Genomic DNA, 22452 nt, shown 5'->3' with positions numbered 1-22452 from the left:
CTCATATTAATGAAGCCTGAAAGCAGAGTCCTTGATTAAACCAAGAGACCCATTTTCTCACGAATTATCACTCTGTACACTACGAACTATGAAGACCTAACAATGTCACTCAACTAGCAAAAGTTATGTGATTTAATCAAAGACACTACTCTGGCTTGTAAGCACCTTTTTCGTTTGCGTCTTCGTTCTTGTAAAGAATACTGCAAGTACTCTGTATCATAATCATAATATTTATTGCTACGAGGGACCAAGCTGGAGTGAACAGTGAAAATCTGCAATTCTAGCATTGTGTTCATTGTTTATTAATGCTCGTTAGAATATCTACACTATTATTATAGTTTGGTTTTGTTAGTCTGCTCTACAAAATATGCTGGATAAAGGCCGTTATCAGTTAAATTACTATGCTGTCCTTATTACGTAGCGTTATTATCTTGCGAATCGTATAAAACTTTTAAATTGCAAAAAATAACGAATTTGCGGGCTTGTTTACGAGCTACGTGCAAAAATAACTCTTTAATTATTTGTGTCCAGTAAAAATTAATCTCGGAAAAACGCTCATTGCAAATAGCGTGGGTTTAGCTCCCTGTAACTTTTTACCCTGGAGCCTCCACTAAATTTTTTTCTTTATTGCCGTATCTCTCTACATTTTACTTTAAACTCGGCAAATTGCTAATTCCGTTAAATATCATATTGCGCAAAATACTACATACACATTCCAACCAACTCCACTCTTATGTCACAATAAAAAAAATCTTATTTTTTAATCAATTCGTTGATTTTAATGTAGGTGGCACTGTTAGGTGATTTATTCCAATTAAGTAAACACAATTATTTGTAAATTTGTTTTTTTAATAGAGCTTTAATATTTGTAAACGAAATTTATGGCAAAAAAGCTTATCGAAAACAGTTTATTGAAATAATTTATCGACGACAGTTAATCAAAGAGTAATTTATCGAAATGACAATTTGTCGGACCATAATTTATCCATTCCAATTTTAGCAAGTATAAATTTACCAAAAGCACGAATTATCTGTTAAATCAGAATGCAAAGGCTAATTACAAAAATTTAACACTTTTATTTATTCACTGTTCCATGAATTTTTTACTAATTTGCTTGGTAACTTGCAAATACCCATTTGTTTTCCGTCATTAGCATTACTATAACGAGACAATGAAAACGTGAAATAGAAGGACGAACTCCAAGAGCATTGTAATTCATTTAAGTGTTCTATATTTTTAGTGACGGATTAGGAACATATTTTTAGTACGTCTGTGTAAAAAAGGTGACAGGTTACAAAGGAAAGCTTTTGAGATATTTGATTTTGAAGTTTAAAAAGACGCATAGTTTTATCGATTTCGAAAATTAATTTGACCTGGTTAGAGCACTGAAAGCAAATTAATAAAAGAGACTTAGGGCCAGTTTATAGAAAAAGAATTAAATTTTAATGCGCGATTAACCCATGAATCCGAAACTTCCATTGGTTCAATCTGATTACGTGTTCAGTTAATCTCGTATTTGATTACGATTAACTTAATTTAGCTTCGGTAAACTGGCCCTTAAAGCCTAAATTGCTATTAACAATTACAAATACCAAAAAAATAAGATTAAGATTTTTGCTACAATTTTAAAATACTAAAGAAAAAAATCTACTTTTATTGAAATTAAATGTTCAAAATTATCATCGTTTGTCTGAATTCTTCTAATTTTCCAATGCTTCTTCATTTATTACTCCATAATCTATCACTGTTCCCCTCTGCTACCATTCCATCCCCCTTCTTCGTCTCCTTGTTTGTTCCCATTCCATACTTCCCATCCATTTTCTTCAATTCATTCCATCAATCTCTTCCACTCTACATTTTCCATTTTGTCTTTGAATTTTGTTTTCTTCCTCTCCTGTTCTCAAATTCTTGCTTCTCTTTCTCCTACTCCAGTGAAGTCTCCTCCCATGAGCATACATTCTTCTCTGTTTTCTTTTCTTGTATCTTCAACACCTCTTCTTGTTGTCTTCATATCTGTGCTGTATATTGTCATTATTTTTTTCCACGATTTATTGCCTATATGTACGTTTCTTTCCATATATCTTTCTTCTTCTCCCTTTTCTTGTCGCTTTTCTTTAATCCCCAATTTCACCCCCCTTATTATTCCCCCAGAATCTCTTCCTTTTTTCTTACCTGGTTTTGGTCCTTGGCATTCCCCTTAAATTATACTCTTTCGGTAACAACTTTTTTATTTTTTCCCAGCTTCGTTTCTCTACCCATGTTTCTACCAGACCCACTATCGCAAATTGTCTCACGTAGTCCCAAAACTCTTCTTCTTTTTTTCTTAAATCCGCTACGTTCCCATATAATGCCTTCACTTTTGCCGTTCTCGTTATTTTTTTTCTTGTGGCCTCCTCTTCGTATCTTCTCTCTTCTCTGCCCTTTCATTACCGGTTCCCATTTTTTTTCTCCATCTACCTTTTTCTTTATCCAATCTCCATTTCCGTTGTCTCTGTTTTCTCCATACTCTATTCCTCCTCCTAATGAAAAATTTCTAGTCTCCCCTTTTCTTCATTCCTTCTCCTGCACCATTGTTATTTTCCTATATCCCACTTTTACTTTTTTCCCTTTCCTTTCTTCTTCTTGCGCGATGGTCCTTTGTTTCTTCTGTGTTGTAAGGTCGTTGTCTATGAATATCTCCTCTGTTTCCTTCTTTTCTCTCAGTTTTCCTTTTTGTTTCATCACTTTTACTTTCTCACTCCACTCTTCCATTTGCACTAGTACTTACTTAATCCTTTGATCTACTGCTTCCTTTTTTCTTCACCACTCTATTCACTATGTTATTTTTTCTTCTTCTCCTTTCTTCATTTTCCATTTTCCTTTACAGCCGTGCTACTCTCTCAAACATGTCGTTTTTCTCTTCCTCCCATGTCTTTTCTTTTCTTAAATTCTGCCCTTAATCGTTCGATTTCTCTCTTGACTTCTTGGTTCTCTTTTCGCATCTCCTGTATCTCTCCTTTTATTTCCACTTTCATTTCCTCCAGTCTAGTATCTTTTCCATTTCCCTCAAATACTTCCTCTTCCTCCTCTTCTTGTCTTCCTATTCTACCGTTCCCTCTTTTTTTCCCTTTTTTCTTTACTCCCTTGGCTCATATGGAAAATGGCGGAGGTGCTGGGTTGGAGACTCTAATGGTGCGTTAAAAGCGTAGCGTATGAAAGATGGTGGCGGTGCTGGGCAAGATCCCTCTTGTTATCTCCTGCTGGCCTGATATTGGTGCCAATTAAAACTGCGGTCTTGGCATCAGTTTTTGTTCTATTTCCGTCTAATTTGGACACCGGGGCCTGTTCAGATGTCTGCTGGGTCTTGGAGGCTTCTCTTCACTCGATTTGTCGTGCACACAGTGCTATTTAGGTTATGTTATTCACGGAGCAACGCACGTCTGCACGGTACCATGATAATACATAGGAGATGCATACTTTTATCGATTAGGAAAATTAATTTCACCTGATTAGAGCACTGAAAGCAAATGAATAAAAGAGACTTTTTTCACTTTAATTTGCAATTTTAAAGTCACCAGAAATAAACCCATTCGAACTTGTCCCGCGTACACCCGGTATACGTGACATATAATGTGAATGACATAATTTTCTTTCAACGCTCATACATAATAAAACTGTTATCAAACGAGAATTTACTCATATTACCTCAGATAAGAGTCGAATGAAATATTAATTTAGTTTTGATCTGACAAATATTTCTCATGTTTCAGATTTTTATTTCAATTCTTAGAGACAGATCCCCGCTCCATCCGTGCGTTTCTTATTTTATAAAATTTAAGAGGTATCACTTTATACATTCAGCATTAAGAAATAAAACACGGGATAATCTTGCTTTTGTCTTCTTCCAGCTGGTGTTAAAAATCTCGCTTTTGTATTTTCCACTCAATTCTAAAGATTTCCGGACGAACATTATCCAAAAATGGGAGCAAGACTTTATTAAATGGGAATCCAGCAGCCCCGATATTGCGCCCGTGTCGATAATTGCCTGCGACAAATTTAATAATTACGATTTTGGGTGCGAACAAAGAAAAGTAAGAACAAAGTCAAAGCATAATTGTTGGCATGACGTCACAAACGGGACTGAGAACGTTTCCGCGATTAAATGAAAAAAATTGCGCGAGTCTCAGTTGTGGCGAGAGTCTGGCGAGTAGGTGTCTTTCGAAATTTAATTGAGGCTCCGTTATTTACGAGTAACCGGTTTTTAATATATCGCCTTTGAAGGGTGTTATTTCATAAGTTCGCAACGCTCATTTCGATTTCGCCATTGCCGATCATAAATTCCGGCGAACGTCCAAACAAACTTTAGTTTTCCGTTGGCTGTTCATCATAACTTCTTATTTTAATATCCCAACTCTTAGCGAAATCCCTGTATAAAAGTAAACTTTTCATTTCGTAGCGCAGCGAAGAATATTCAAATAATATAGCCTACTTTAAAATTTAAATTAATTGGTCTATAATTCCTCATTTATTTTCAGCAAGAAACGCGAGAAAATGTAACAATAAGTGAGTTAAGTTTCGTTCCGACGACCGAGGACGATGGAAAATCCATAACATGCAGGGCTGAAAATCCCAACGTCACCGGCCTCTTCCTCGAAACATCGTGGAAAATCGACGTCGTTTGTAAGTACACTCCCTGCATGAATAAGATGTCGATGGGGCGGCAACGACGGTTTCGGCTAATTTTTCCCATCGCTGAAACCTCGTTCCCGCATCTGCAATTAGACAACATGGCCCAACTGTGTTTCGGTTTTCCGAGGAAAGCTCGTCAAACTTTCCGCTCTTCATATTCTTTCGTCTTGGGGGATAATCACCTGTTCGCCCAGATTAATGCTCATTTTATTCTTCATAAAGTTTAACTTTATTCATTGTTCCTGAAACTTTGCTCGCAAGTCGATAGTAATTTTTCATTTGGAAGCCGGCTATAATTAAAGTTTCATTAGTGTACTTTTCAAGAAAGGTTTTTAATTAGTCGAAATGTATTGCGAAGTAAAAGCACTTTTTTCATTATATCCATACGGTTGCCGTAATTGCCGCGTATTTCATGAATGTGGCTATCCTTACAGGCTGTAATTTCGAACAAAGAATGTTTCTAATTTGTTACGCTGATATGAAGTTTTAATTACGCTACTAAAGCGACGCTTTATTGCCAGTATTCCGTCTCGAAGAAAGTTTGCCGACAAATAAAATCATTTCTTGGAAACTATATTGCAATTTACCTGTTGGCGACTAGGGCTCACTGAAAATTATAATTTCCAATTTGGTACATTGAAAATTTAAATTTTCTTCTTCTTAACCTTGTTCGGAAATCTCTTTCTCTATAAGTGAGGCGTTTGCCGAGTGATCAAAAACAGGCCGAGAATTTAATAAAGTATCCTAATTTACATAATATTTAGATTTACAATTATTTCATTTTCAAAAATTCGTTTATATTTGTTTTTGTTATTATTAATTACCGAGTCCTGTGGCCAACAGAGTACTGTGGTCAAGCGCCTAGCGCGACGCTTTACATTCGGGAGGTCCTGGGTTCTAACCCCGGTGCTGTCGGTGTGGGTTTTTTTCAGTTGTATGTCTGATATCACAGATGAGGCGAATGCTGGGTCAGTATCAACCTCTCAGTATCTACCACTTTCCTTCCGCACCCATCCTCACCGTACCCATCCCGAATCTTCCCGTCAGTGTGGCTCAAAAGGCTCTGGAAAGTCTCAGCAGCCCGACCCCCTTCGGGGGGGAATGAAAAATGTATCCTTTTTTTATTATTAATATATCATTATTCTTTACTGAAGGAATAAAAATACAATAAATAATACCAAGCAATTTCGTTCATGATTGTTTTTCGGGACTATCATTACCTTTTTTGTAGTTTTTTTTTCTTTTTGTTTCATGTTTGTCTTTGTTTCCTTGGATATGAATTTAGATTATATCAATACATTATATTATTATTTTTCATGTAAATCTAACTGTCGGCCATTTATTTAGCATGCTCGTGGTTAAAAGAAATTAGTCATTTTTCAGCAAAATGCAAAACTACGACTGCAATATTTTTGTCGTGATTTGTATCAAACCTAACGATGTTGCTGACATAATTGATGTGTTTCGAGATATTCGGAGAGGCGATTGCAAGGTTTACGCGAAAATAAAATGTCATTTTACATTGCACTAAAGTTGCTTTGTTGTTTAAAAGCCACTCACCTCCTAAACTTGATTTCCTGATATCGTAAAAGAAACGGCAAAGTCTCCCTTGAAATTGTTTCATTTTTACGTCTCCTTCTAGCAGCTACTTTAGAATTGGCTGGAAGTGTCACCTCCAACTCGGAGAACACGGAACTTGACATTAATGGAGCAACTAAACATTTTGACTGCACCAAAAAGGCGACATGGCAGTAATTGGATAAAGCGCAAACGTATCCCCGCAACACGTCAAATTAGAACTTTTTTTATCGCTCTTTCGACCAAATTACCATACATTACCTGCCGTAAGCGCACAATGGACCGGAGTTGCAAACGAGCTTTTTTCCGGCCGACCCGGAGCTGACGCAGTCACCCGGACCGCAGGAGGCGGGACGGCCTTTCCTTAGAATCTGTTCATTTTCTTGGTCTATTGTTTATGAATCTGAGACAGAACACACAACAGTCTATCAATGATTTATATATCTCCGGAGCAGTTTTTGCTGTCAGTGCTGACAATGGCGTATTGTTTCAGACCCCCCGCAAGTGTCGCTCCAGCTGGGGAGTACGCTCAATGCTGATGACATCAAGGAAGGAGACGACGTCTACTTTGAGTGTCGCGTTACCGCCAACCCCCACTGGAGGAAACTCACTTGGTTGCATAACGTAAGTGTAAACGAAATGCTGCACCTGAGGCTTCGGGAAGCCCTCTTCGATTAATAACGGCGATGAGTAATTTAGGAATCCCGTCAGCGAAAATTGTTATTGTTGCCTGGCGAAACTGCATTCAGGCTGTATTGATTCATCTAAAATTATAACCTGGGTGTTAAGGGAAAAATTCAAAATAAATAGATCAATGGAATATTTTTCAGTGTTGACAAAGTGAAAAGAAAAAATCTACATTCTGAATTTGATTCATGAGCTCCAGCAGTGTGTGGTGAACGTGATTGCTACTCACTTAAGCAGCTAGTATTGCTATAAAAATTACTAACGGGGTCATTCACGAAACTCAGATAACTTTCAAATCGAAACGGCAAATACAATGCCTCAACAATATCAGTTGTCATGGTTTCGAATTTGTGTTATCGAGCCTTACCGGGTTTCGTGAATGACCCCCTAAATTTTTGCAACCAAATCAGTGCAAAAATTATTTCGAGATTGTATAAGTAGGTACTTCTTCTTTTTTGTCACGCAATTAAACAACTAGACAGAAAAGAAGATATTAAAATATTTTTGTAATATTTTAATTACATACATTTTATTTTCATTTGTAACTTATCAAGTTCTTAACAAATAGCAATGAATGTTATGTAAAAGTTTGTGACCTTTTGATGCAAGTTTTCCCTTTTCTTGAAGGGAACACTCCTTATTGCTAATAAGTCACTAAAATAAGTAAAACAATTTTTATACATACTCATATTACATCCCAAGCTGTGAATTTATACAGGTCATTATAAATTATTGTCCCATCGGAGTAGGCCTTGGTGACGTAGTTGAATGTGCTGCAAACCTCATAACATGAGTGAAACTAGTATCGCCGATAGGTGGCGCTACCGGCGGTAGTGGAAATTTGTCTATTAAAGTATATTTTTTCCTGGTAGACGGTTGCGCGCGCCATTTACAGAACCCTGCAACGAAATGCGACCTTCCTATTGGTTACTCTGTTCCACCAACCAATAGGGAGGTCGCATTTCGTTGCAGGATTTCGTAAATGGCGCGCGTAATCGCCTACCAGGAAAAAATATACTATAGTTTGTCTAACGTTGCAAGGCTGCGGCACATGTGGGTTTTCAACGCCAACTGCGATGGGACAATAATTTATAATGAGCCTGTATGCGATTGAAAGTGAAAATCATACTGCTGTTTGTAGCCATTCTGACAAAGCGAAATATAATGCAATTATAATACATGATGGATAGTTTCATTTGCTTGTTTATAAATTCTGCATCAATCATCAATAATTACGCTAGGTCTCCTGATAATATGTTTTTTATAATTATCCCATGTTTATTATTTGCATAGTAAACAAAATTCTCTTCGTTATCGGATATTCTGCATTCTACAGTGCTTTTTTTTGCCAAACTTCGGAGGTTGCAATGTCAAGATTATGTATTTTAACCTGAAATGGAGCTTGCCAATTGCCAACCTGGAAAAATTTGTATGTAGTATTTTTGTAACCAAGCTTAATGCACCCAGAAAAAAAATAAAAATAAATTCTGCAATATCCAAGGTAAGAACTTATTATTTTTATATCAGTTTGTTTTTACATTGCACCCTGCAAATCATACGCTAGAATACGCTAAATATGTGATTTTAACATATGAACATATTGTTTACCAACTAATGAAAAAGAATTGATTAATTTCAAATTTATGTAGTGCAGATATTAACAATAAACCAACAACCAGTTGATAGAGACACAATAAAATGTGACGTTAGTTATAACAGGAATTATTGCATTTACAACACTGTTTTTCTATAGCAGATGTTAAAGTGTGCTTTTATCTTTTTAGATCAAAAGGTCAAGTACGTAGCATTTTAACCGCAAGGGTAGATAAAATGCTACTTTAACAGCAAGGGTAGATAAAGTAATTTATTCTTTGTATTACCCTAACAACGCTCACACTAATGAGATTTTACAACTTGACACGATTAGCAATGACTAAAAAAATGTTTTAATAATAAAATACAAATGCTATAGAAAAAAAATAGAATATTATACACGACGATAAAATTTAATTATATTCTCGAGCGTAATTAGCTCTCGAAGATAAAATACATTTTTTTCGTCTTGTATAACTATTTCTTTCGCACGGAAATATAAATGCAGTTTAAACTTAATTTTGTAACTTAAGCAATTTTCCCTTTACTTCTATAAGTGAAAACTATAAACAAAGCATTTGTTTAATCATCAGTGTATACTAGAGATATTTAGTGTACTTGTAGGTGTCGATCCGGCATCATGTCTTCCAAACGAAAATTGGAAAGTTTCTGTTAGTAGAAAAATTTTAATTTTCTGCGACTGAAAAGGAGAAAGTTAAGCAATTAACAACGACTTCAGCAATTAAATTCTAACTTGGTTGGGTTAAACAGAGCAGATTTCAGTTAGTCATGGAGATAATTAAAGTAAAGAAAGAGTTATATTAAAAGAAAATTTAAATTAGTTCTTAATGCCATCATGAACCAACAGAACTCTTCTTTCACTCGAAAAACCTAGATATGTTAAAAACGTGAAAAAAAGTTTTCGTTTTCGACAAAGTTTATGGACGTTTTCTGTAATTGTAGCACAATTATCCCAAAATAAGTGGTAAAATGAGTACCATTGAAGATAAAGCATTAATTAATAATAGATTTTACGAGAGCTAGGCAACCAATAAAACGACTGTGTATAGCAACTATACATATGTGTACGATTAAGCTAAGACAGACAAACAAAAAGTGAGGTAGCACTTTTGATTTGTTTTCGTATTGGTCACTCTGTACTTATAAACTCTGTGAACATTTTTTATGCAAAAATTTTTATTTTGTGTATATTATACAGTGAAAATGGGAAATCCTGTAATGGACTTTTAGTAATTTGCATTACACGAACCTTTTGCAAAATCCTGTTCAGTTTCTGTAAAAGCATATTTTAAATTGGCATTTCCTAGGTGGGTCGTTCTAATTATTTTAATAACTTTTCTCCTGTAGGGAACTGTAGAAAAAGTTACACGGCGTGTGGTTAGCCACGGCCTTAATTTTAACCAATTGTAATTAGTGATTTCGTAAATACCGGTTTCACTACTTGGCAGTTATTAGGTACTTTCACTCTAACATACGTAGATAAAAATCGAATAAATTTTTTGAGAAATTAGCTTTTCTTTCAAATTACGAAAGAAAGAGACGAATGAAAGCGAACTTTTGGGGGCAAACCTACAAATCGGAAATATGAACGTTTTAATCGAACTCATGTAATGGAACAATTTATTAATGCGGGCCTTAATATCGCGTAAGAATGTTGTTGGTTTACCTACGGGTGGATGTTCCCTTTGAAACCGGGAAATTTAATAAAGAGCATCTGCTAGGTCCCGAATTTTTAATAAAAGCAAAATCGATATTCGTTATGTATGTTATAAAAATTCTGCTTATCAAAGCAAATTACTTCAGAAATGCTATATTTCTCCAGACAAACAAGAGGGAACAAGCTATAAAAATAACGGGAACTATGTTGTAAGCTGTTTTAAAACGTCAGGAGCATCTGATGTCAATATGTTTCATCTTCGACCTTTCGGCAGTTTAAGCACAAGCCGAGGCCAGAAGGCTTTTCTCTCGGAACTGACGGATCCGTCAATACGAGTTTACGTCTTCGGTAACCGTATGACAACAAACATCTGCACGTATAACAGATTATTTCCCGCAGAAATGTTTTGATGCCATCGTGATTGGATCAATCACAAAAGGGAATGTCACGATTTTTATGTGCATTATCCAAACGCTTCTCCTGTCGTTTATAACAAATTTCGCCTCGGCATCCATTCCGAAAATATATTCTGCCTCCGGAGTGTACAAAATGTATCAAATCTAATCACTGCGGACCTGAAAGTTTCCTGTACGATGTATTGCTGTAATGGACACATAAATAGTTAAAATCTTCCGTATTGAAATATTCTGACGTTTTATTTCAAGAATGAATGTTTTTTTTTTGCCTGATATTAAAAGACAAATATTTACTATATTAATGCAGGTAAATATTTCATTTCGTATTTAATCTTCAATTTTTTTTTTTTGTTGGTATGTCAGAAATGTTTTACTTCGGTTGAGGTCTCTACAATAAGAATTTCAACACAAATTTGAAAAAATAAATTGATATTGATCCTTCTAGTGCATACTTTACTTCCCACAGATGAATATTTGTCTAATTTGTAGCTGAGTCTCCACCTTATTAATAATAATAGCAACAAAGGAATTTATTTGATGTTATCTACTTCAATATTTTAGTAAGTAGTGTGTTGTACCACAATGCGTAACATGAGAGATATTTTAATATTTTATGCCATGACTCCGTGAGAAACAGAAGATTATTTCAAAATTACAAAATCTCCCTCGAACATAATGCCTTTACTTGTGCTCCAATCCATTTATTCTCCGGTTAAATGTAGTCTCTTCCAGTTCAAGACTTTCTCACAAAAACAACCGCAGTCGATATTGACAGACGATTCAGTTTCTGTAAGAATAGTCTTAGATCAAGGTCAAAGCGTTTCCAAGAATATAGCACCTTGGGAAAGAAGGTATATCAACGAAAAGATTTTTTGTACCAAATTTTTTAAAATGGCTGCAACTTTCCTTGTCAAGCTGACCTTTGGGAAGAATTTTTCTTTCGCTTTCAGAAGAAAAAATCAACATGCTCTTCCATGGGATATATTTCTAGATTCATGTCACATTAGTAAAGATAAATCTTCTCAAAAAATCTTTTGCATCGAATCTATTTTTACTACATCCTGAAAATACGGTGACTGGTGAAACTTTACAATACAAAATCTTCTTCTTTGCCATCGTACTCTCTTGGACGAATTTCTCTATTAAACTATCCTAGAAGACTCTTATAATAAACTTTGCTGATGATTTGACCTTTTGAGGACAATCTATTGTAATTATCCTTGTTGAACCAAACTCGCACCCTGACATAGTGAATAGAATTGTTTATGTTTTATAAATATAGAAGCATAAACTTCAGTCATTTTATACAGGGTGTAACAAAAATAAGTGCATTTATTTTAACTGGTAATGGTACTCATCAATTACAACAACTTTTCTAAATAAAGTTTCTTGAAATTTGCAAAATTGAATTGCCATTTGTCCCCCCTTTATTTTGACGTGCTGTTCACGTTGAATGCAATTTTATAAATCTGCAAACTTTTTTAAACAGGAATCGTAAAAACTGAATGTTTTTATTTTCTTCGTATTACATTTGATGAATAAAATGGTTTCTCTTTCGTTTGTTTGTTTTTAATTACTGCTGTTTGTTTTATTTCTTTATTAAATGTAGTTAGAATAAATCGTTCCATAGACGAGTAAGCAAATGTTTAGTAAATTTAGATTAATTTTTAAAACCCTTCAGAATTTGTTTTCGAAAAAAAATTACATATTTAGAAAAGTTGTTGTAGTAGATGAGTCCTATTATCAATTAAAATAAATGCACTTTTTTCTGTTACATCCTGTATATTAGTACAGATTATATTGGAACATCCTGAAGTTTTAGTAGTACTTTTCTTATTTCCTCCAATTACCGAAAAATTTATTGATTGAGTCACATTTTTCATTTATAATTTCACTGATTTGTAAAAATGCATTAATATTGGTATATGTGTATTACTAAAGCTCGGATTCTATGCAAATTGCATATTTGTTTCTATGGCGTATATAGACAAAATTTTGGATTTTCTGGGCATATTAACAAATTTTGAATAAAATTACGTCATTTCAAAAATGCATATTTTGCATATTTGAAGCACCTTGAGCATATTTTGGCGAAAAATGCATATTAGTGCATATTTCTGCAATTTTCCAGATTTTTTTTGTTCATTTATTGAACCCTGCAAGTCTACACGCTTGCTTTAAAAACCATAGGACTTCTTGGTAGAGCGTAATTCCAGAGAAATAAGACCATAAATTTAACAATGGATCTCCTGTTCCTAAAACTTCCTGCTAACGATGTCGACCCTTTCTTTCGAAGAATTTTAATCGCTATACGTGAATTTGCATTTTGCAACATTCAATCACAAACGGTCTGCTAGTCCTAGTCGTAACGAAAAGTGCCGTTAAAAACAATATGCCGAAAATATCCGAATCAATTTTTGCTTGGATGTAACAATATCCGGAATTATTATTCGAAGAAAGTTCAGGGAAAGTATTTTGCAAGGCCTTGCAGCATTTTAAGTATTTGAGTATTTGAATGTGAATACATACAGGGTGTATCTGAAATACGTGTGTTAATTTTAACCAGTGAAAGAACTCGCCAATTTATAAAACTTGTCTCTATAACATTTTGCAAAATTCGCAAAAGTTTTCAAAGATTAGAATTTAAATTTTAATTAAGTATCTAATTTTTTCCATAACAATGTAACTTTTTACAAGGCTCCACTTCTAGCACAACAGAAAATTTTCGCCAGAGACGAGTATACACTTTGATGGCTAATTTATTCCCAATTTTAAATCAATTTGTAAAGCTTTTTCGTAAAAATGTGATAGAGAAAAGTTTCATGAATTGGCGAGTTCTTCCAATGGTTAAAATTAACACACGTATTTCAGATAGACCCTGTATTAATTAATTTGCGAAAAAAAATGTTACTTTGCTACTAAGTAATACTTATTCTATATTCAACGATAAGGATTTGAAGTTATTTTGTTTAATTTACCTCCAACTAAAACATTCATTTTTTAATATCGGGTGTTTTTTTTAAATTTCACCTCGTAGTAGGCGTTGAAGAGTCGATTGTGAATGCACCACTCGTATAAAACGTCCAGTTGGTTGCAAAAAAAATGGAAATTGCCAGAATAAAATTGACACATTTTTACAATTTTTTCATACTGTGAAACCTTACGATAGATGAGTTAGAACTATGGTCAAAATTCAATGACATTTTTGATAGGCATTGTCATTGTCAAGTAGACAATTAATTGACAAATGGTCAACACCAAATTTACATTAGAAAAATTTTCGTTTCCCGTTTTTTTTTGCAACCAACTATAAGATTTAGGCCCGGTTTATTCACCTTCAAGTAAATTTATCTGGCCAGTAGTTGCTATGATTTAGAATCTGCTATTGGTAGATCCATGGTAATTACCGTTCAAATAAAGTTACTTGAAGGTGAATAAACCGGGCCTTAAACAGATAATCCGTGATCCGTAAGCTGTATAGTGCGTTCACAATCGACACTTCAACGCCTACTATGAGGTGAAATTAAAAAACAAAACACCCGGTATAATTCCTATAAAGTTGTATTGACTATTGTATAATTTAAAATAACTATATATTTTCAGTTTTGTTTTTATATTAATAAATTTTGAATAAATAGATTAATTCTGAGAAATTTGTCATTTTTGTAAAAGTGACAGAGCGTATTATAGCATGTTTATGCATATTTTGTCCATATTTGTGCATATTTCAGTGCATTTTTAGCTAAAAAGCGTGCATATACAGGCTGTTTGATAAAAAACGCCTCAACCCATAACTTTTTTATTTATTATCCGATTTCAATGAACAACTACGCTACGCAGCAGCCAAAAAATTTTTTTTTTTGCGTTATTTTCAGTAGCTAACGATAGTCAACTTTTTTTTTTAAATGGACACATGTAGTTTTTTAGGCTCAGTCTGGTAAAGTTTTTTTTTCTGAATCTAATGATGTATTAAAAGTTATCGTTTTGTCCATAGCTGACTGAAAAAAAAAACAATTTTTAATTGTGGTTCAGTTTATTATAAAATTTTCAAGTATGCCGTGAAAAACAATTGGAATACAAATTGCAACAAATGTCAACTGTGAGTTTGAAAATTTTCAGGTGCAATCTTGAGGAGTTTTATTATTATTTTCTTGGAAAACATAAATAATAATAATTATTTATTATTTTTTCTATTACCTTTTTGTTTTTGACTAATTACGATTTTTATTACACTCGAACATAAAAAAATAGTCAAATGACTGCTATCCTGCATGACTGACAATGTTATTTTATACTTAAATAAAAAAAGTTTAAAAAAGCAGATGAAAATTTCTAAGCTGACGTTTAGATGACATTTATCGTACTTTGTATTCCGATTGTTTTTCACGGCACTCTTAAAAATTTTATAATAAGCTGAACCACAAAAATAGTATATTATACACCAAGGTAGAGAAGACATTTTTTTAAGCGAGGCTTAAAATTGTCTTCTCTAGCGTGGTGTATATATTATTTTTTTCACTACTAGATCCGTTAAAACCCTTTCTAATAATAATTATTAATTAAATTTGTTTGTCCGAAGCGACGATCCGAGTTCTCATTTTTCAACGGTTGCTATGAAAATTGAAAATCGTCTGTCTACGTTAACCAATAAAATCAAAGAAAATCTTTCGTTGCTAGGTGACGGCTGTTCATTATTGACCTTGGTTAATAATGAAAATTATTATTAACCAAGGGAGAGAAATTCTACTTCTGGGGTCGGTTCGAGAGCCTAAAAAACAATATGTGTCTATTTAAAAAAAAAAGTTAACTCTCGTTAGCTATTGAAGATAACGCCAAAAAAACATACATTTTATGGCTTTTTTTGTAGCGCTTGAAAAACCATATCTTTGATTTTTTTGTTCATTGAAATCGGTTAATAAATAAAAAAGTTATGAGTTGAGGCGTTTTTCATCAAACAGCCTGTATATGTGCATATTTTCTTAATTTTTCAGTGCATATAATCCGAGCTTTATGTATTACAATAACTATTATCATAGTAAGCGTAAGCAATGTATTTGATTATTACAACGTTAAAGTACAACATTACAATAATAAGTTTGTTCAAAATTCAGATAACAACAATTGGAACTTTTGGAAATATTGCATTTCAACAAGGCGATTATTAAGAAAATATTATTACTTGATAATAACGTTAAAGCAAATTCTACCAGAAAGATTATATGTAAGATGTAAATTTCATGTTTTTGGCATAATACTCGAATTTTGTTCCAACCTCATCTATCGACATGAAAATGTGGCGTACCGCCCACTTAACGCGTTATTCCATAATCCGAGGCAATTTTAGTTCGGAATTCTACGACGGGAATTTACCTAGAAAGGACGAACCCGAAGAGACGCAAGCAACGAACTACTACAAAAGATAAACAAAGTAAATTAACATACATTATAAAATTGGGGATGTACGCATATGTAGCATGTATCTAAAGCGTTTATGAAGATATCGATTGCTGGGGGCGTAAACATGTTTCACGATTATCTCTCACTGAACAAGCATATGCGTTATACGAAAGCCCCGCAGGGTGCTTAAAGACAAACAAGCTCACAACAAAGCATCACATCCAATAGATAGAGATGACAAACAGCGAGATTAGTGGCCGTTTTTACACCATTCAAATGAAGAATGATGTCGGAGGGAGGCCCACTCGATAAATAAGAACAAAGGGAAATAAACGATTTTCGTCCGAATGAGAGGAAAGAGAAGCTTTCGTGATAATAAGAGGTGACAGTTGAATATTTAAGTTTAATTTTAAAACAGTGAAAGGCTCAGCAGTGAAATGAACATTTTTACTAGTACCAGCGTGTTAATCAGGCTCTTTACACATTTGACAAAACTCCCGAATCTATTATTAATTATTAATGAATTATTACTAATAATTAATGCTCTAACTTCAATGGTAAAATTCATTTTACCACTTATATTGGGATAATTCTTGCTTACAATTACACGAAACGTCCGTAAACTTTGCCGAAATCGAAAACTATTTTCAAGGTTAACATCAATACCGTTGCTTGACGTTTATTTGACATTTCACAGAAAAATCTGCTTACCAGTGGCGTCGCGTTTGGCAATAAAGCTGGTAAATTGCCAATGTAAAATGTTGCTCTTGTTTATTTTACAAATTTTCTCTATTATCAGATAATAATAATAATCTATTATCAGATTATAATAATAAAATGCACAATTATAATTCCAACGTCTAAAATTCATGAGGTAGCGTTTAAGACCACAAATTATCTACGCCAATGCACTGAACTTCCGCTACAACGTGACCGATAATGTGCAAAATTCCACGTCTTATGGAGATCAATTTTGCATTTCAAGGTCGTTTGTATGGTTGGTTGCCTATCAATTTAGGTAATTATATTTTTAGTGATAAAGCTAATTTCAAAGTGTTTATATCGGCTAACCGATTTCAAATCGATTACCACTTTACAAACGGTTTGAATAGGTTGAAATGGTTTGAATAGCACTTATAACGCTTTGCAAATGGTTTGCAATCAGCTTCCAACCAACTAGTCACTGCGTTGCAAACGTTTTAAGATCCGTTTAAAAGTCTCTAGGGGTGAGAGAAAGAAAATTACCGATTCTTTTTCGTTACTTCGTTTATTTGTGTTTTATTATTTATATATATTTGCGTTGATTCTGACGAGTCGACTAAAAAAGGGGAGCAAGAAGAAAAATTCCCGTCTTTCTTCCTATGATTAACGGGAATTAATCCCGTCGGGATTCGACGGCTCTATTTCTTTCCAGGATGAAAAAAGCTCCGATTTTCAATTAAACAGAGTGCATAAAGTCCATTAGAATAATTCAGTGTTCCCCATTCCTAATGGGGCATTCCAATTTCATATCCGACTTTAAAATATAAATCTACGAATTTATATTCCTGCTTTATCTTCTACAAAAATTAATAGTCCATTTTTCTTTTCGGAAAATCAAATAAAAATCATTACGTCGGCCAGGTCAGGGGAACGGCTTCTCGATTATCGGGTTTAGTGTATAACGTGAGCGTTATGAAGCGGCACAGAATCGATAGTCATAGATTGATAAAGGAGAGATGGGAAATTTAATGAGCTATGAACGAACAGAAGGAACGAATGATGCAGAAAGATGACGCTCCGGGCGCGTTTGTTGCGTCTCTACGCCCGGCGACACGATGACAGATTGAATGACAACAGTTACAAGACAATTACCACGTTTCTCTGCTCGCTTTACACCGTTCAAGCATTCTCTGGTAAGGACGAGGTGGGTGCACATCAGATAACTAACAGTAAATGTGGAATTTTGACTCAGATGGTACAAAGAACAAAAATTTTACTAAGATAATCCAAAATGATTGAATTCGTATTAAAGGCCGACATTCATGAAAGTAATGGGACAGTAATAATTATATCGCCTGCCATTGGAGGTCCCCACAAAGAAAAAAGACGTTTTGACAGATCTTTTCTTAATAGAAAGTGTATTTTTCTAATTTACTGTTTTAATAATATTATAATTTTAATGCAATGGTAGTTTGTCTAATAATGAAACTTATTTATCAATGTCTCTTCGTAGTCGTAGAAAAAGTATAGCATTCTATTCGCGGATAATGGCAATTACTCGCTCGAATGAATTAGGCCGCTCGCCTGCGGCTCGTGACACAAAATCATCCTCACGAGCAATAGCCATCATTATCCCCTCATTGAATAATATACTATTTCACATTTTTAGACTGTTTTTATCAGTCACTAAGTACATTTCGATAATTTTAAGAGAAGTATCAGCAATAAAAATGTAATCAGGAAGTAAAGTTATTACAAATGCTGAAAGCGAAATAATAAACAAATCTGAATTTAGATTAGATCCATCTATATCGTCCTGTCTCAAAGTTGAATTATTTTTTGATAACTTTCTGAAAAACATAAATTAGCAATATAAAAAACAAAGACAAACATAACGCAACTCCATTAACGCTAGATACAGATTTTCCCCTTTCGATTTGTTTTATTTATATCCCTTCCGCACTTAATTAGTCACGACCCAGATGTCACGACATGGAAAACTTTTCTAATTACGCCGCCATAATCAAACCGAGCATTGGGCATATTTTTTTAATGATCCGGGACAGTGAATTTTACAGCGGACATCCACAATCACTTTCAGCTGCATGTCTATGGTTCAATTTGCTCGCAGAAAAATGAGATAATTACGCTAGCGATGGCAGAAAACTTTTTTTACCAAAACTCCATAACACGAGAAAGTTGGAGTAATTTTTCTGAAATTTCACATCCCCGGGGATTTTTTTGTAATGCTAACCGTTTTTCATTTTTTTTAATACGTAATAGCCGTTCCCCTCGACTGTCCTCCACTTAATCGGATTTTAACACGCTTTTATTAATCATTCCGTTGAAGGAGCGCTTTGTTCTAAATTTCGACGTATTTTGTTAAGGATTGCGCCTCGTTAAGTGGCGCCTGGAAAAGAAGCATGGCGGCTATAAAGAAATTTCTGGAGATAAAATCCAGCGGACTTTGCGCTGCACAGATTCGCTCGAGTCAACTGCTTGGAACTGTTTGCACTGAAAGAAACACAAAAAGTCATACCGATATTGCGGGGACGGTATCATAGCCCGTCTGTACAAGATTGATTTCAGGAAGCTGGAATTTTTTCGGTTTTCATTTAATAAATTACCTACCGACGTCTTTAAAACTGTTTTTCTTTTATTAAAATTGATGACCCTATTTACTGTGGAAATTTGCCGAGCTTCCTTTCTAAACCCTCTACTTCGCTGTTTTAACGTATAGTTACAAAAACTCATTATGGCACAATTACTTCTTCGCCGGATTTTTAGCTATTATAAGCGGGGGTTTTGTGTAAGGGCATCAGAAAATACAATTAGACCACAATGCGCCCATTTGCTCTGGAAACAAATTAAAAAACAATGAGATGAAGACAAGACTTTAAAATAACTTCTAAAAATATGTCGGCATATCTGAACAATATTACCAGTTTATTCGGTTTCTTTCAATTTAACTGAAATTTTTCTGAGGTATTTTTCATTCTATTATTCGTATCTGTAAGAACTGTTTATGTTAGTAACAGTCCAAAAAACACAAACCACTGTCTTTATTTTACCAATGGCAGCAACAGAAAGCACTCGATCTGGCGATAATTTAGTTCCGTTGCATTTTCACTAAGGGTAAATAAAATGGAAGTGCAATAAATCTTCCTTTAAATTTCGTTAAACCTGTCTCTGCCAATAATATACCAAAGACAATCAACATAATGGAAGGTTCTATTAGCCAGGTCTATTTAGTATTGGCAACCAAATCCGTCGAATCTAATTGTCAACAAACGATTTCTCTACACAACTACAGTAATTATTATTATTGCATTAATTGTTCCTTAGAAATATCATGCCATCGAGATTGAAGGGGTCTTTTGTGAGTCACGAATACCACGATGACATAGCAATTACCTTTCCATTAGTCTGCTGAAAAATGAATCGACTGTTGATGATTATATTTCTGTTACATTATTATCATTTTCTAATCAGATAATTAAGAACAAGTTTTTTTTAATACAAAAAAGTAAGGCAAAACTTTGTTTACTGAAGACAAGATTCCTTTTTCAAAACTCTATCAACATTTCTGACAAAATGAATTATTTTCATCAGACAGTAAAACGAGGTTTTAAAAAGAGATAATAGAGTTGTAAGATCCATCATTCGATTCTTAGTACAGCAGCGACCATTCTAAGGAATTTTAGTACTCACTTTGCGCTAAATATGTAAGAAACGCAGTAGATGCTATGCTATAATGCTTCGTACGATAGACACTGGCGGAGCCTCCCCAACTACGAGAGCCCCAAGGAACGAATTATGAATGAAAAGATGTTTTGGAAAAAATCGCCTAGACGAGAATTACCCCAATTATTTAATGCAAACAGATCACATATTTGTCGGTAGCGAATTTAAAACAAATTAAGTGAAAGATTTTGCAAGAAAAGTTGAACACAAATCAAGTTAAAGAGTTAGATAAATAATTTTCCTTGTAATTATACAATACGTAAAAAATGACTCTGGACTCCTCCAGCAACTTCAGAGTTCCAACCTTTAGTTTATCTGTAACGTTTTCTCGATTATTTTCGAACACCCCACTTTCTCACCCCTTGCTTCAGTCACTTAAGTCACTTAATCTAATTAATATTAATTTGATGTTGATTTTAACTGGAACAGATTAATAAAATGATTAAGTTACAACAACTGTTAGCCAGAGTCGTTTATCTAGAAAATTTTGAAAAATGTCAACCTGAGGTTTATAAATATTTTGATTTTTATACATTTACACAACTCACTTTGCAAAACTGGAAAAATTTGTTTTTTCAACCGCGTAAAGTTTTAAAAGATGACACCATTTGCTATATTGTTCAGGTGCTCGCGTCGGGTTAATAATTTTCAAACTTTCACTGCTTCCTACTTACCCAATTTATATTTATTTTAAATATGAGAAGAGAAAACCCCGCAGGTGACAAGCTTACATCTACTTTCGCAACTTGTTTAGGCAAGATTCACTTGTCCGATCTTGCACAACCTGCAAAACAAAACGTCTGCACCAATGTGGAAAATTATGATTCCTCCGTTCCGGCATTTAATAAATCTTACGTCGGTTGGATGCATCCTGGCGCTCCGGTAATTGGCGGGCTGCCCCGCCGCTCCAGGGGCACGCATAATCGTGGGGCGGAATCCGGGACGGGCGCGATCACGTCCGCCTTATCAAATGTATAAATATAAATAGGGGCGGTAAATTGAACGGCTATATTTATGGTGTGCTCGAACAGGGGTTTTTTATCGGTCCGACGGAGCGGAGCTACCAATTACTTCCCGCATGTCCGTGACTTTATCAGAGTCCATGACACGCGTTTCATCACCGACGCCGGAAAGACGGATTATCTTTAATTATCTGAGACATCGAATGATGCCAGCTCCAATTGTGTCTCGGCAAAACCCTCGCCGGCAAAAAAGGGTGTCACGGAAATAGAGACTTCTGATCAGGGAGCGGACGTATTTTTCAGTCCTTTCGACTGGTGAGATTGTTATCCGCAATGGCTGTGTCGGCGCGCCTTGATTCGACGAAGAAGTAGATGGCACCTAGACATAGCGGTCGTAAAATAGACAATTCTCCAAGAGAAAATTTTCCCAGCGATTTTTATTGTAGGCGTTGCGGTTACTTATTTAGCTTTAGCTGGGGACTCGGGACTAATTTGTCATGTCAGGACAGAAAGGCGTTCAATAAAATATTTAGAACTTTTAAGCAACTGCTAGAACATGAATTAAATTAACAAACATTGTAAAGTTTACAAGTATTTGTAAACACTTTTAAGACCACCATTAAAAAGGTAATGCCTTTTCAAACAAAATTATATGCTTCAAAAATCGATAGTCCAAAATAGTAATTAATAATTATTTACGCCACAAGTGGGATATAGACATTATTATGGAATTTGCACAAAGGGTTACGGCTCACGGATCAGCTGTTTAAATCTAACCTCACTTTTTGCGTTATTTGTGTTTTTACTCTGCAGACGGACGAGTGGTGCGTTGACAATCTTCAACGAACGATCATGTACCCAAACCTGCGTAGCCATCTGCTATTGATGTTGACTCAGACTTTTTTTTATAAAACAAAAAAAAATTAAGGGTAACTTTCCCCCTATAACCATTTTCCCTGGAATTACCGTAATTATATTCAAGAGTGTAGTGGAGAAAAAATGCAATACGCTAAAGTAACAAATTCT

General features: G+C 34.5%; 1 protein-coding gene across 1 annotated transcript in view; it reads left to right on the top strand.

The window, feature by feature from the left end:
- The window catches only part of LOC138122789 (neural cell adhesion molecule 2-like), a 233298-nt gene that overhangs the window by 152012 nt on the left and 58834 nt on the right, over positions 1-22452 (top strand). The window contains exons 6-7 of the mRNA XM_069037083.1: positions 4516-4660; positions 6741-6871. Of these exons, the coding sequence (XP_068893184.1) occupies positions 4516-4660; positions 6741-6871 (276 nt within the window). The remainder of the gene's footprint in view (positions 1-4515; positions 4661-6740; positions 6872-22452) is intronic.

This window comes from Tenebrio molitor, chromosome 2 (assembly GCF_963966145.1).
Source record: "Tenebrio molitor chromosome 2, icTenMoli1.1, whole genome shotgun sequence".
Taxonomy (NCBI): domain Eukaryota; kingdom Metazoa; phylum Arthropoda; class Insecta; order Coleoptera; family Tenebrionidae; genus Tenebrio; species Tenebrio molitor.
Note: the sequence above shows the minus strand (reverse complement) of the source record. Positions and strands in the feature narration are given on the sequence as shown.